The sequence below is a fragment of the Neoarius graeffei genome, chromosome 2 (genome assembly GCF_027579695.1).
Source record: "Neoarius graeffei isolate fNeoGra1 chromosome 2, fNeoGra1.pri, whole genome shotgun sequence".
NCBI classification, from domain to species: domain Eukaryota; kingdom Metazoa; phylum Chordata; class Actinopteri; order Siluriformes; family Ariidae; genus Neoarius; species Neoarius graeffei.
The window spans coordinates 105,587,890-105,604,142 of NC_083570.1; the positions used below are offsets into that span (position 1 = coordinate 105,587,890).

The 16,253-nt window shown below is 41.0% G+C and overlaps 1 protein-coding gene across 1 annotated transcript in view; it reads left to right on the forward strand.

The window, feature by feature from the left end:
• The first annotated feature begins 7,948 nt into the window (after positions 1-7,948).
• The window catches only part of LOC132874728 (secretagogin-like), a 35,820-nt gene continuing 27,515 nt past the window's right edge, over positions 7,949-16,253 (forward strand). The window contains exons 1-4 of the mRNA XM_060911106.1: positions 7,949-8,000; positions 8,079-8,149; positions 13,859-13,930; positions 14,025-14,114. Coding sequence (XP_060767089.1) covers positions 7,949-8,000; positions 8,079-8,149; positions 13,859-13,930; positions 14,025-14,114 — 285 coding nt within the window. The remainder of the gene's footprint in view (positions 8,001-8,078; positions 8,150-13,858; positions 13,931-14,024; positions 14,115-16,253) is intronic.

Consider the following 16,253-nt stretch of genomic DNA (forward strand, 5'->3'; position numbering starts at 1 on the left):
ACAACAAGTTCCTATTAAAGTGGTTGGTGAGTGTATAGTCAAGTGTTAAACAATAGTTTTAGTAAACAAGGCTTTAATGATTTCTCCAAAATCAAATAAACAGCGAGAGCAGAGTAGCGAGATAGAAAATTGTTCGCCGTATCGTCACAGAGATCGCAGATTTGAATCCCAGGAGCCAAGAGGGCAAAATTGAGCTTGGTCTTTGAGTAGAAGGGACATACTTTCTCAATCAAGTGTCCATGAGCTCATGTATGCAGAAGAGGGCAGATAGCCCGAAATAAATAAAAAGGAAAAAAAAAAGTTATGCATAAATGTAAATTAATAACAAAAACTTAAATCTAATGAAATCTCAGTTTCTAGTCCACTTTATGAAACCTCTGCATGGTGTATCATGAAGAGATTCCAGGTTTGAGCTCGTACAAGCACTTTAAACACGCAAAAGATATCACATTCTGAATCAGAAAAAGGTGTCCTGTTCCTGTATATTATGGGTTACCATAATTTTCACACTGAATGACTTTCACAAAGAGAAGAGCGATTTGAAGCACAACTTATAGTGAAGACTGAACAACGTGAACAGGACTATGCAGTGAGACTCGGCTTAAATGTGTATTTTTCTCACAAACTCAAACACATTCAGGGTGAGATATACATAAATTTAAAGATCTTTTCTATTCTTTCACTTGTTTCGTTGATTTCATTCTTTACCTTGTCTAATGGTATATATTTTATTCATTCTCTATGGTGATGGATTATATGTAATACGTACATGTTCTTTAAAAAGGGTATATAGAAATATATATTTTGATATATTGTTTTTAGACATCATTTTTTAAAAATTGTCTATAAATATGACCATTTGTATATTTGTACCAATTGAAAATGTTTTTTTTTTTCTCTGTGAAATTCTGAACTGTCCTTTAACAGATGTTAGACATCATGAGTGGTATGATGTGCTCTCAATATCCTTTATATAATATCGCGACACTTTTCTAAACATCGTCCTTATAAGGCATCAGAGATTTATCCATCCTTTCTGACGCACTGTCAAAAATCTGGCTGAATGAACATTAAAAAATGTTTTTGCTTGTTAGCAAAACTTCAGCAAAATTATGCATCATGATACATTTTGTATATCTTGAAGCCGCTTTGTGGATATGTTTTGTTTTTTGCAGTATTTATTACATACAGGTGCACCAAAAATTAGAATATCATGGAAAAACTTCAATCATGGGGAAGACTGCTGACTTGACAGTTGTCCAGAAGACGATCATCGACATCCTCCACAAGGAGTGTAAGCCACAGAAGGTCATTGCTGAAAAGGCTGGGTGGAAAAGGTGCACAGGCAACAGGGATGACTGCAGCCTTGAGAGGATTGTCAAGAAAAGTCAATTCAAGAACTTGGGAGAGCTTCACAAGGAGTGGATTGAGGCTGGTGTCAGTGCATCAAGAGCCTCCATGCACAGACGTCTTCAGGAAAGGGGCTACAACTGTCACATTCCTAATATCAATCCACTCCTGAACCAGAGACAATGTCAGAAGCATCTTACCTGGGCTAAGGAGAGAAAGAACTGGAATGTTGCTCAGTAGTTCAAAGTCCTGTTTTCAGATGAAAGTAAATAAAATTTTGCAATTCATTTGGAAATCAAGGTCCTAGAGTCTGGAGGAAGAGTGGAGAGGTACAGAATCCAAGGTGTTTGAAGTCCAGTGTGAGGTTTCCACAGTTTGTGATGATTTGGGGTGCCATGTCATCTGCTGGTGTTGGTCCACTGTATTTTATCAAGTCCAAAGTCAACACAGCATCTACCAGGAGATTTTAGAGCACTTCATGCTTCCATCTGCTGACAAGCTTTATGGAGATGCCGATTTTCTTTTCCAGCAGGACTTACCACCTGCTCACAATGCCAAGACAACTATGAAATGGTTTGCTGGCCATGATATGACTGTGCTTGATTGGCCAGCCAACTCACCTGACCTGAACTCCAGAGAGAATCTATGGGTTATTGTCAAGAGGAAGATGAGAAACACCCAACCCAAAAATACAGATGAGCTGAAAGCCACTATCAAAGCAACCTGGGCTTCAGTAACACCTCAGCAGTGCCACAAGCTGATTTCCTCCATGCCACACCACATTGATGCAGTAATTCATGGTAAAGGAGCCCCAGTCAAGTATTGAGTGTATAAATGAACATACTTTTCAGAAGTTGAACATTTCTGTATTGTACATCCTGTTTTGATTGATCTTAGGAAATATTCTAATAATTTGAGAAACTGGATTTCTGATTTTCATGAGCTCTGAGCCATAATCATTAAAATGAAAACAAAAAAAAGCTTGAAATATTTCACTTTATGTGTAATGAATATCAAATACATGAAAGTATAGCTTTTTGAATTAAATTATGAAAAAATGAACTTTTTCACAATATTCTAATTGTTTGAGATGCACCTGTACATGTAGTGTATGTAGTGCGAGACATCGCATGTATTCAGCCTCGACCAGGGATTTAGATGCAGTCTTGGTGTGGATACAGCCAAGTATTTCTACAGAAGCACTTCTAGTGTTCAGTGGATTAGTGATTGGCATATTCAGGGCATATTCCCAATTTATATTCCCAACAGTATTCCCAGGATAGGCTCTGGATCCACCATGACTAGGATGAAACCAATTACTGCGGGTGAATGATGTACAGTAGGTAATTTAATTTAGTTTGAAATTAACAATAAATGGGCGGCACGGTGGTGTAGTGGTTAGCGCTGTCGCCTCACAGCAAGAAGGTCCTGGGTTCGAGCCCCATGGCCGGCGAGGGCCTTTCTGTGTGGAGTTTGCATGTTCTCCCCGTGTCCGCGTGGGTTTCCTCTGGGTGCTCCGGTTTCCCCCACAGTCCAAAGACATGCAGGTTAGGTTAACTGGTGACTCTAAATTGACCGTAGGTGTGAATGTGAGTGTGAATGGTTGTCTGTGTCTATGTGTCAGCCCTGTGATGACCTGGCGACTTGTCCAGGGTGTACCCCGCCTTTCGCCCGTAGTCAGCTGGGATAGGCTCCAGCTTGCCTGCGACCCTGTAGAAGGATAAAGCGGCTAGAGATAATGAGATGAGATTAACAATAAATACCAGCATATACAATCATGTGAAAAAAATAAGTACACCCCAGTTGCAAGATGTTTGAGGATTTTTTTTTTTTGCATGTACTGCCTTTTTCAAATCTCCCTACAACATTTTAGTGGGGTTCAAATCTTGGCTTTGACTCAGCCGTTCCATCACCCTCCATTTCTTCTTTTTTTGAGCCAGGCCTTGGTGGATTTTCTCATGTGCTTAGGATCGTTAGCTTGTTGAAAGGTCCATCTCTGGTTCAACTTCATCTTTTGAACACATGGTCTCACGTTATCTTCAGATTAGATTAGATTAGATAGAACTTTATTGATCCCTTTGGGCGGGTTCCCTCAGGGAAATTAAAATTCCAGTCGCATCATTACAAGATAAACAGAGAATAGAAATAGAGAAAAACTTCTAGATAAATTAGGTATTTGCATATACAAATATAAAAAATTATAAGAATATGATATGGGGAAGAGGGGAAAAAAGGGCCAACGGAAGAGGTATTGCACATTGTCCAGTATTGTTTATTGTCAGGCTAGGCTACTGCTCCTTCCTGTCCTCTGTCCTCCTGTTACCCCTCCTCCCCCCCAGAGAGGAGTTGTACAGTCTGATGACGTGAAGGACAAAGGAGTTTTTAAGTCTGTTAGTCCTGCACTTGGGAAGGAGCATTCTGTCACTGAACAGGCTCCTCTGGTTGCTGATGATGGTGTGCAGAGGGTGATTGGCATCGTCCATGATGTTCAGTATTTTGTCCATGGTCCTCTTCTCTGCCACCGTCACCAGAGAGTCCAGCTTCATACTGACCACAGAGCCGGCCCGCCTGATCAGTTTGTCCAGCACTTAAGCACTCTTTGATATAATTCAGAATTCATAGTTGATTCAATGAATGCAAGCTTCCCAGTCCTTGAGGCAGCAGAGCAACCCCAAACCATAAAATTTCCACCACCATGCTTCACAGCTGGTATGAGGCCCTTCTGCTGAAAAGTTGTCTTTGGTCTGCACCACATGTGTACTCACTGTGGCCAAACAATTCCAACCTTGATTCATCTCTCCAGAGCATGTTATTCCAAAAGGCCTGGTCTTTGCCTATATGTTTATTGGCACACTATAGTCTTGCTTTAATGTTCCTTTTGGAGAGCAAAAGCTTTTCCCTGGCATGTCTCACATGCAGGTCAAATTTATCCAATCTCTTTCTGATTCTAGATGTTTGCACTTTCACACTAACAGTTACAAGAGTTACCTGCAGATCCAGTGGTGAAATTTTGGGTTCTTGGAGGCTTCTTTTAGCATCAAACATCCTGCTCTTGGGCTGAATTTGCTGGGGCGGCTAGTCCTCGACAAACTGGCAGTTGTTTGCAATCTACACCACTTGTAGATGATTTTCCTTACAGTGGAATGATTTATTTCTCATAATTTGGAGATATTTTTAAATCCCTTGCCAGATTCATAGGCATCCACAACCTTTTTGCCTGAGGTCCTGTGAGAGCTCTTTAGATCTTGGCATGATGACACCACATATGTCACTAGCAAAGAGAACACCAGACCATAGATGTCAGGCTTAAATAAGGTTCCACCTGCAGGAGGTTCTAATCAATGGCACCAAATCTGGAACACCTGAGTCTAATGTTATGGACTTGAAAGTATGACAAATGTAAGGGTGTACTTACTTTTTTCCAGGGTGTCCTTGCTTTTTTTTTTGACTGATTTGTCTGAATTTAAATGAAGAAAATGACAAGATGTCATTTTTATGTGTCATTTGTTGGAGTATATCACCTTTATTCATAGGCATTGTATCAAAGAGAGTGAAATGTTTTCTTGTTTAAATATGTTGAGCAAAGTCTACAATTTGCATGGGATGTACTTGGTTTTTTTTTCATATGACTAGAGTTTATTTTGGGTGGCACGGTCGTGTAGTGGTTAGCACTGTCACCTCACAGCAAGAAGGTTCTGGGTTCGAGCCCAGAGACCAACAGTGACCTTTCTATGTGGAGTTTGCATATTCTCCCCGTGTCTGCATGGGTTTCCTCCGGTTTCTCTCACAGTCCAAAGACATGCAGGTTAGGTTAACTGGTGACTCTAAATTGACTGTAGGTGTGAATGTGAGTGTGAATGGTTGTCTGTGTCTATGTGTCGGCCCTGTGATGACCTGGCGACTTGTCCAGGGTGTACCCTGCCTCTCGCCCGTAGTCAGCTGGGATAGGCTCCAGCTTGCCTACGACCCTGCGCAGAATAAGTGGTTATGGATAATGAATGGATAGAGTTTATTTTGTCCAGCAGAGCTTTCTCATCAATTCTCACCCAACTGCCAGTTCTCGCTTTTCTTCCAGGGTGGATGAAGTTTAATCCATGCTTCCTTCAAGACACATGAATCCAGCCAACTGTATGTTTGCTTAAGCTGCATGACTTTCAGAGGAGTGTGCTATCTGCCCTCTTCCTCATAGCTGAGCTCACATATGTCCATGATCAGCTATCATTTTTGCAATCATTGAAAGATAGATAGAGTATAGCATCATTCACTACTCTACTTCAGCAGAGCTCATTTAAATAAAAGCAACCATTGTAACTGGATAAAATAACCAATATACAACCCCGATTCCAAAAAAGTTGGGACAAAGTACAAATTGTAAATAAAAACGGAATGCAATAATTTACAAATCTCAAAAACTGATATTGTATTCACAATAGAACGTAGACAACATATCAAATGTCGAAAGTGAGACATTTTGAAATTTCATGCCAAATATTGGCTTATTTGAATTTTCATGACAGCAACACATCTCAAAAAAGTTGGGACAGGGGCAATAAGAGGCTGGAAAAGTTAAAGGTACAAAAAAGGAACAGCTGGAGGACCAAATTGCAACTCATTAGGTCAATTGGCAATAGGTCATTAACATGACTGGGTATAAAAAGAGCATCTTGGAGTGGCAGCGGCTCTCAGAAGTAAAGATGGGAAGAGGATCACCAATCCCCCTAATTCTGCGCCGACAAATAGTGGCACAATATCAGAAAGGAGTTCGACAGTGTAAAATTACAAAGAGTTTGAACACATCATCATCTACAGTGCATAATATCATCAAAAGATTCAGAGAATCTGGAAGAATCTCTGTGCGTAAGGGTCAAGGCTGGAAAACCATACTGGGTGCCCGTGATCTTCGGGCCCTTAGACGGCACTGCATCACATACAGGCATGCTTCTGTATTGGAAATCACAAAATGGGCTCAGGAATATTTCCAGAGAACATTATCTGTGAACACAATTCACCGTGCCGTCCGCCATTGCCAGCTAAAACTCTATAGTTCAAAGAAGAAGCCGTATCTAAACATGATCCAGAAGCACAGACGTCTTCTCTGGGCCAAGGCTCATTTAAAATGGACTGTGGCAAAATGGAAAACTGTTCTGTGGACAATTCTTTTAAGTTCGTTTCTTAAGACACGTATTTTTAAGTATGTTACCTCGCTTGTTGACAGTTTCGGCGAACACTTCCGCCTTCTTCAAAACAGTCACCAGATGGACATCTGGTGACTGTTTTGAAGAAGGCGGAAGTGTTCGCCAAAACTGTCAACAAGCGAGGTAACATACTTAAAAATACGTGTCTTAAGAAACGAACTTAAAAGAATAGTTATAATTATCAGACATAATGAATTTTCACTATACATGTTCTGTGGACAGATGAATCAAAATTTGAAGTTCTTTATGGAAATCAGGGACGCCGTGTCATTCGGACTAAAGAGGAGAAGGACGACCCAAGTTGTTATCAGCACTCAGTTCAGAAGCCTGCACCTCTGATGGTATGGGGTTGCATTAGTGCGTGTGGCATGGGCAGCTTACACATCTGGAAAGACACCATCAATGCTGAAAGGTATATCCAGGTTCTAGAGCAACATATGCTCCCATCCAGACGACGTCTCTTTCAGGGAAGACCTTGCATTTTCCAACATGACAATGCCAAACCACATAATGCATCAATTACAGCATCATGGCTGCGTAGAAGAAGGGTCCGGGTACTGAACTGGCCAGCCTGCAGTCCAGATCTTTCACCCATAGAAAACATTTGGCGCATCATAAAACGGAAGATACGACAAAAAAGACGTAAGACAGTTGAGCAACTAGAATCCTACATTAGACAAGAATGGGTTAACATTCCTATCCCTAAACTTGAGCAACTTGTCTCCTCAGTCCCCAGACGTTTACAGACTGTTGTAAAGAGAAAAGGGGATGTCTCACAGTGGTAAACATGGCCTTGTCCCAACTTTTTTGAGATGTGTTGTTGTCATGAAATTTAAAATCACCTAATTTTTCTCTTTAAATGATACATTTTCTCAGTTTAAACATTTGATATGTCATCTATGTTCTATTCTGAATAAAATATGGAATTTTGAAACTTCCACATCATTGCATTCCGTTTTTATTTACAATTTGTACTTTGTCCCAACTTTTTTGGAATTGGGGTTGTATTTTTAGTGCATATATTTATTTTCCTTTTTTTTTAAATACAAATGTTGGCTTCATACCAAACACACGTGGTCCTCTGCTTCTTTCTGCAGCTGCATCTCTTTCATTCTGTCTCACATCCTGACCATTTTCCCAGTAATACCCACATGCCTGTCTCCTGGTGTCCCCAGTGATTGTGTGTTGTCTCAGATCAGCCTCGTTATGTGTGGGTGAGATAATTGATGAGCAGTTGCTCCCTCCCTCCTCGGAGAACAGAGGTGGACTTGGAGCCACTGAAAAAGGACACACTTGGGAGTCCACTCTTCATTAGAGCAGCCTATAAGTGCACTCAGTCACCTGTTGGCGCTCACCTGGTCACTTTTTCTACACCTCTCCTGTCTTTCCATTCTCTCGGCACAATGGACAGTGCTGCTGCTTTTCTGGATGTGTGGGGTTTATTTGATCCAAACGGTAAGCCTTGTCTCTAAACCTCATATTATCGTGCTCTGATAATGAAACAGTAAAAATGGTGTGTTTTTATCATGGCAGATCATGGCTACATTGAGGGAAAGCATGTGGATGAGTTTTTCCAGTGCATTGTGAAGAAATTACGGGTGACAGTAAGCCAGTTATTTCTTTCTTTGTGTAATATAGCTGAATATTCTTGTGGAGAGAATATGTTAGGGTAAATTGGTCAAATAGTCACTTGTTTCTGTTTAGACAAAACTCCAAATTGGCTTTAACTTTGTGTTCATTTTTTGTTGCTTCAGTCCATCTGTCGCCAGTGATGTTGAAGCATATTCAGAGGAATCACCATTAAAATTGCATGACTCTATGTCAACAATGGTGTGTTTTTGTTTTTATCTTTTATACGCACTTCAAGATTATTTATCCATATTCAATTTGGAATTTCTCAGGTAAACCCTACATGTAGGTGAACAATTACATCCATTATTACGCACAATTTGTCAGAGGTCTACCCCAACCATCAACAGGACCATCCCTGAGCTGGTGTTATTAGGTGATCTGTGTGTGGTGATGGTACGAGTATATCACACAATGTATGCATACAGTACCAGTCAAAAGTTTGGACACCTCTACAGTGGTGCTTGAAAGTTTGTGAACCCTTTAGAATTTTCTATATTTCTGCATAAATATGACCTAAAACATCATCAGATTTTCACACAAGTCTTAAAAGTTGACAAAGAGAACCCAGTTAAACAAATGAGACAAAAATATTATACTTGGTCATTTATTTATTGAGGAAAATGATCCAATATTACACATCTGTGAGTGGCAAAAGTATGTGAACCTTTGCTTTCAGTATCTGGTGTGACCCCCTTGTGCAGCAATAACTGCAACTAAACGTTTGCGGTAACTGTTGATCAGTCCTGCACACTGGCTTGGAGGAATTTTAGCCCATTCCTCCGTACAGAACAGCTTCAACTCTGGGATGTTGGTGGGTTTCCTCACATTAACTGCTCGCTTCAGGTCCTTCCACAACATTTCCATTGGATTAAGGTCAGGACTTTGACTTGGCCATTCCAAAAAATTAACTTTATCCCTCTTTAACCATTCTTTGGTAGAAGGACTTGTGTGCTTAGGGTTGCTGTCTTGCTGCATGATCCACCTTCTCTTGAGATTCACTTCATGGACAGATGTCATGACATTTTCCTTTAGAATTCGCTGGTATAATTCAGAATTCATTGTTCCATCAATGATGGCAAGCCGTCCTGGCCCAGATGCAGTAAAACAGGCCCAAACCATGATACTACCAGCACCATGTGTCACAGATGGGATAAGGTTCTGATGCTGGAATGCAGTGCTTTCCTTTCTCCAAACATAACACTTCTCATTTAAACCAAAAAGTTCTATTTTGGTCTCATCCATCCACAAAACATTTTTCCAATAACCTTCTGGCTTGTCCACGTGATCTTTTGCAAACTGCAGATGAGAAGCAATGTTCTTTTTGGAGAGCAGTGGCTTTCCCCTTGCAACCCTGCCATGCACACCATTGTTGTTCAGTGTTCTCCTGATGGTGGACTCATGAACCTTAACATTAGCCAATGTGAGAGAGGCCTTCAGTTGCTTAGAAGTTACCCTGGGGTCTTTTGTGACCTCGATGACTATTACACACCTTGCTCTTGGAGTGATCTTTGCTGGTCGACCACTCCTGGAGGGTAACAATGGTCTTGTATTTCCTCCATTTGTACACAATCTGTCTGACTGTGGATTGGTGGAGTCCAAACTCTTTAGAGATGGTTCTGTAACCTTTTCCAGCCTGATGTGCATCAACAACGCTTTTTCTGAGGTCCTCAGAAATCTCCTTTGTGCGTGCCATGATACACTTCCACAAACGTGTTGTGAAGATCAGACTTTGATAGATCCCTGTTCTTTAAATAAAACAGGGTGCCTACTCACACCTGATTGTCATCCCATTGATTGAAAACACCTGACTCTAATTTCACCTTTAAATTTACTGCTAATCCTAGAGGTTCACATACTTTTGCCACTCACAGATATGTAATATTGGATCATTTTCCTCAATAAATAAATGACCAAGTATAATATTTTTGTCTCATTTGTTTAACTGGGTTCTCTTTATCAACTTTTAGGACTTGTGTGAAAATCTGATGATGTTTTAGGTCATATTTATGCAGAAATATAGAAAATTCTAAAGGGTTCACAAACTTTCAAGCACCACTGTACTTTTGTTGTCTTCAGTATTGTAGAACAATACTGAAGACAACAAAACTATGCAATAACATATGGAACATAGATGGAATTACGTGGTAAACAAAAAAAGTCTCATCTCATTATCTCTAGCCACTTTATCCTGTTCTACAGGGTCGCAGGCAAGCTGGAGCCTATCCCAGCTGACTACGGGCGAAAGGCGGGGTACACCCTGGACAAGTCGCCAGGTCATCACAGGGCTGACACATAGACACAGACAACCATTCACACTCACATTCACACCTACGATCAATTTAGAGACACCAGTTAACCTAACCTGCATGTCTTTGGACTGTGGGGGAAACCGGAGCACCCGGAGGAAACCCACGCGGACACGGGGAGAACATGCAAACTCCACACAGAACGGCCTTCGCCAGCCCCGGGGCTCGAACCCGGACCTTCTTGCTGTGAGGCGACAGCGCTAACCACTACACCACCGTGCCACTGCTATAATAACAATTCTTGAAAAATTTTTAAAAAAAGATACGTTCTTACCATCAAATACCTTTATTCCATATTTTGTTGCTTTTATGGATTTTTGGGGTTTTGTTTTCGAGTAGTTTTTATTTCGTCCTCAGTTGGTTCAGCAACACACTCTGCCATTTTGTTTTTCTCTACTTATGGTATATAAGCTGATAGCTTAGTAGGAGAGTAGCCAATCAGAGTGCACGTTTGCTTATATCCAGTGAATGTGGATAGAATAAATATACATACACTACCGTTCAAAAGTTTGGGGTCACCCAGACAATTTTGTGTTTTCCATGAAAAGTCTCACTTTTATTTACCACCATAAGTTGTAAAATGAATAGAAAATATAGTCAAGACATTTTTCTGGCCATTTTGAGCATTTAATCGACCCCACAAATGTGATGCTCCAGAAACTCAATCTGCTCAAAGGAAGGTCAGTTTTATAGCTTCTCTAAAGAGCTAAACTGTTTTCAGCTGTGCTAACATGATTGTACAAGGGTTTTCTAATCATCCATTAGCCTTCTGAGGCAATGAGCAACACATTGTACCATTAGAACACTGGAGTGAGAGTTGCTGGAAATGGGCCTCTATACACCTATGGAGATATTGCACCAAAAACCAGACATTTGCAGCTAGAATAGTCATTTAGCACATTAGCAATGTATAGAGTGGATTTCTGATTAGTTTAAAGTGATCTTCATTGAAAAGAACAGTGCTTTTCTTTCAAAAATAAGGACATTTCAAAGTGACCCCAAACTTTTGAACGGTAGTGTATACACATACACAGTGGGATCCAAAGGTCTGAGGCTTCACTGAAAATTTGAGGGTATTTTTTAAGAAGGTTTTATAATTTTGAAATGTTAATAGCCTATTAAAGACTCTGCACTATTTCTAGGTCTCTATTTAAATGCAAGTTCTTAATATAATATGGATCGTATTTGGTTATAAATAAGGACCGAGAAATGGTGCAGAATTGACCTTGTTAACTGCTCTCTAGAAAAGGTCACCTTTTCCTCATGCCCAAGCTCTTCTACTGAAGCATGTGTTCAGACAATACGCAGGTGGATTAGATCTAAAATGGATCATAAGATTTTGCACAAACTTGTGGTGTCCATGCCAGCCCGAGTGCATGCTGTCCTTAAAGCAAAAAGGAGCGAAACCAAATACTTAGGTGGGGTTTACATTAGACCGTATCAGCGGATCATTAGATTAACGTTTTAAAAACGATTAGCGTGCACACAGCAACGCCAATACACGGATACGCTAATCACATGACTAATTCGGTTGAAATGTGTCAGTGCGGCTCAGCGCTTCCTCCTCAGCGGCTGCGCTCCAAATCACTCCGCCCTGAATAGCGAGTGCCCTCTGGAGGGTGCGCACTCCGGCCCTGCGCAGCTCACAGAGCGCGCGAGTGAAGCGCACGAGCAGTGATTCGGGACTGAGCCGCTGTGTGTGTGATCCCAGTGCATATCGGGCATGCGCAAGTCACTTACCACTTGCAAGTGGAAGGATGGCAAGCCTAAAGACAATCATAACTACACAACGGGCAGTATTTGCATCAGTAGTATTTTCATACTTTTATACTCTTTAATGAAAGGTGATACAAGGCGGAAGTCCACGCCGTTTTTCAGCAGTCGCGTCACATGACCAACGCCAGCGAATCAGGAAGGTGGATGTCACAGTGACGTTGTCCAATGACGACGTCAGCTAGAGCTCAGCACAGCGTATCCGCGTATTCTCAATGTTTACACAGCACCGGACCAGACACGATCTGGATTGAATACGTGGGCTCTGGCGGATTCCCGTTTCCCGGCGTTTCCTGGCGTTTTAATGTGAACGGACAGTGCATCCGTGAAGAAAACGAGAAAGATACAGTCTAATGTAAACTTGGCCTTAGAGAGTCTGAAATTCGTGTAAATATCAAAGATTTTACTTTTCACTCAAGTTAGTGTCAATAAAATAACCTGCAATGAAACTGTTGTATTGTATTATTTTTATTATTTGTTTTTTTTTAAATTACATTTCATTTTATTCTAAAATTGTGTATTTTTAGCTTTGTCTTTGTGTATTTATATTTTCACGTCACCTTGCATTTTATTTTTTCCCACTCCAATTTTACACACTGTATCACATAACACACTGAGGAAAGAGCTTTCTACCTTCTTCTGCATACATTAGCTCACAGAAGGTCATGATTGATTAGTGTCAGTTTGATTGACAGGAAATAGAGAGTATGCCCCTCCCACATAGTGAGCAAGGCCAGTTTTGCTCTCTTGGCCTCCTGGGCATGGACAGCTGTGGCATTGTTGGGATTCAAGCCCGTGATCTCTGGATAATTGGGGAAAACTCTTTTCTGTTTCTCCATCTGGGGGATTGAATTTTACTTTGTTAGCATATGATTTATTTTTAAACACTTGATTGTACAGCAGTTTGAACTACCTGGTGTATGAAAAGTGCTGGTTATTATTATTAGTAGTAGTAGTAATAGTAGTAGTTTTGACTTTTATTTTATCTCATCTCTCATCTCATTATCTGTAGCCGCTTTATCCTGTTCTACAGGGTCGCAGGCAAGCTGGAGCCTATCCCAGCTGACTACGGGCGAAAGGCGGGGTACACCCTGGACAAGTCGCCAGGTCATCACAGGGCTGACACATAGACACAGACAACCATTCACACTCACATTCACACCTACGGTCAATTTAGAGTCACCAGTTAACCTAACCTGCATGTCTTTGGACTGTGGGGGAAACCGGAGCACCCGGAGGAAACCCATGCGGACACGGGGAGAACATGCAAACTCCACACAGAAAGGCCCTCACCGGCCACGGGGCTCGAACCCAGGACCTTCTTGCTGTGAGGCGACAGCGCTAACCACTACACCACCATGCCGCCACTTTTATTTTATGGTATTATTAAAATGCCATTGTATTTACAGCATCATGGTAGTTACGGAATCCTTGAGCTTTAAAATTACAGCATTTTTACAATTACTAACTGAACACTTAAAACACAATGGTACAGCAAAAGGTTTTATGTTGATAAAGTGTCATTCAGTTCTGTCTACAAGGCACCACACCTTTTTAAATCTGCTTCATCGTTGGTCTTAAAGTGAGTTTTATTGTTCAAAGGACAAGCTGATAGAGAACAGACTGCAGCGTATCAGAGACGCGAGTGCAGAAGGACGTCTGCAAATCCATCAGGTGAGCTGTTTAGTGTAGCCCTTGTATAATAAACTTCAGATAGAATTAAATGTTCTGTATGCCAGCTCTTTCTATTTAACACACACATCTACAGGTGGCCAGTATCATCCTGCCGGAGGAGGAGAACTTCCTGCTGCTGTTCCGCAGGGAGACGCCGCTGGATAACAGTGTGGAGTTCATGAGGGTTAGACCAGATTTTAATCCGTGTTGGGGGGTTCCCCCTAATCCTGCTTCCTTCATTTTTCCTGCTTTGGATATTTTACTATGTTTAGTATGAACCAGTAAAGATCTAATCTTGTTTACCTTTTTTATGTTATAATAAATATTAATAAAATAAGAGCAAGCGTTTAAGAGCAAGAAATCCCTACCGTGTGGTTCATGTGGAGTCCAGAACCAGAACATTTGCTTTCTAAATGTAACAACTTATTTTTTTTAAAATAACTTAAGCCTTAGTTGTTCATTCCAATTTACAGATTGAAGTACACGAGTATAAAAACAAATTACTTCCATTTAAAATAAAATCAGCGTGCATGAAGTATGAACTCTGTAACTGTCAGTTTTTCAAATCAGGATTAATGGCTTAAAAGTACAGTACACTGTTAGAAATAGGTATACAGGGTACAGTAGGAGTCCATTTCTGTCCTTCAAGGTACAATCTACACTAATGTGTAGATTGTACGGCTCATTATTAGACGTCAAGGTAACTATGTGCACCTTTTTAGGACCAAAATGGTACGTCCATGTTCTCAAGCAGTATATAAAGGGTGCAAATAAGTACCTTAGAGGGTACTGATCTAGTGACAAGCCGTTGTACCCCTAAAGGGACAATAATGTACTTTATTTTCTGAGAGTGTACTGTGCAAAAATCTTAGGCACCCTACTTTGTTATAGATTTCTATGTTATGACTTCTACATTATTGAGTCAGAACAAAAATATTTTAGAGTCCAAACGTTAATTTTCCAGCACAAAATTAAATGTTACAGGAAAAAACACGTTTACAGTGGGGCAAAAAAGTATTTAGTCAGTCACCAATTGTGCAAGTTCTCCCACTTAAAAAGATGAGAGAGGCCTGTAATTTTCATCATAGGTACACTTCAACTATGAGAGACAGAATGAGAAAAAAAAAAATCCAGGAAATCACATTGTCTGATTTTTAAAGAATTTATTTGCAAATTATGGTGGAAAATAAGTATTTGGTCAATAATAAAAGTTCATCAATACTTTGTTATATACCCTTTGTTGGCAATGACAGAGGTCAAACGTTTTCTGTAAGTCTTCACAAGGTTTTCACACACTGTTGCTGGTATTTTGGCCCATTCCTCCATGCAGATCTCCTCTAGAGCAGTGATGTTTTGGGGCTGTCGCTGGGCAACACGGACTTTCAACTCCCTCCAAAGATTTTCTATGGGGTTGAGATCTGGAGACTGGCTAGGCCACTCCAGGACCTTGAAATGCTTCTTACGAAGCCACTCCTTCGTTGCCTGGGCGGTGTGTTTGGGATCATTGTCATGCTGACAGACCCAGCCACGTTTCATCTTCAATGCCCTTGCTGATGGAAGGAGGTTTTCACTCAAAATCTCACGATACATGGCCCCATTCATTCTTTCCTTTACACGGATCAGTCGTCCTGGTCCCTTTGCAGAAAAACAGCCCCAAAGCATGATGTTTCCACCCCCATGCTTCACAGTAGGTATGGTGTTCTTTGGATGCAACTCAGCATTCTTTCTCCTCCAAACACGACAAGTTGAGTTTTTACCAAAAAGTTCTATTTTGGTTTCATCTGACCATATGACATTCTCCCAGTCCTCTTCTGGATCATCCAAATGCTCTCTAGCAAACTTCAGACGGGCCTGGACATGTACTGGCTTAAGCAGGGGGACACATCTGGCACTGCAGGATTTGTCCCTGGCGGCGTAGTGTGTTACTGATGGTAGCCTTTGTTACTTTGGTCCCAGCTCTCTGCAGGTCATTCACTAGGTCCCCCCGTGTGGTTCTGGGATTTTTGCTCACCGTTCTTGTGATCATTTTGACCCCACGGGGTGAGATCTTGCATGGAGCCCCAGATCGAGGGAGATTATCAGTGGTCTTGTATGTCTTCCATTTTCTAATAATTGCTCCCACAGTTGATTTCTTCACACCAAGCTGCTTACCTATTGCAGATTCAGTCTTCCCAGCCTGGTGCAGGTCTACAATTTTGTTTCTGGTGTCCTTTGACAGCTCTTTGGTCTTGACCATAGTGGAGTTTGGAGTGTGACTGTTTGAGGTTGTGGACAGGTGTCTTTTATACTGATAACGAGTTCAAACAGGTGCCATTAATACAGG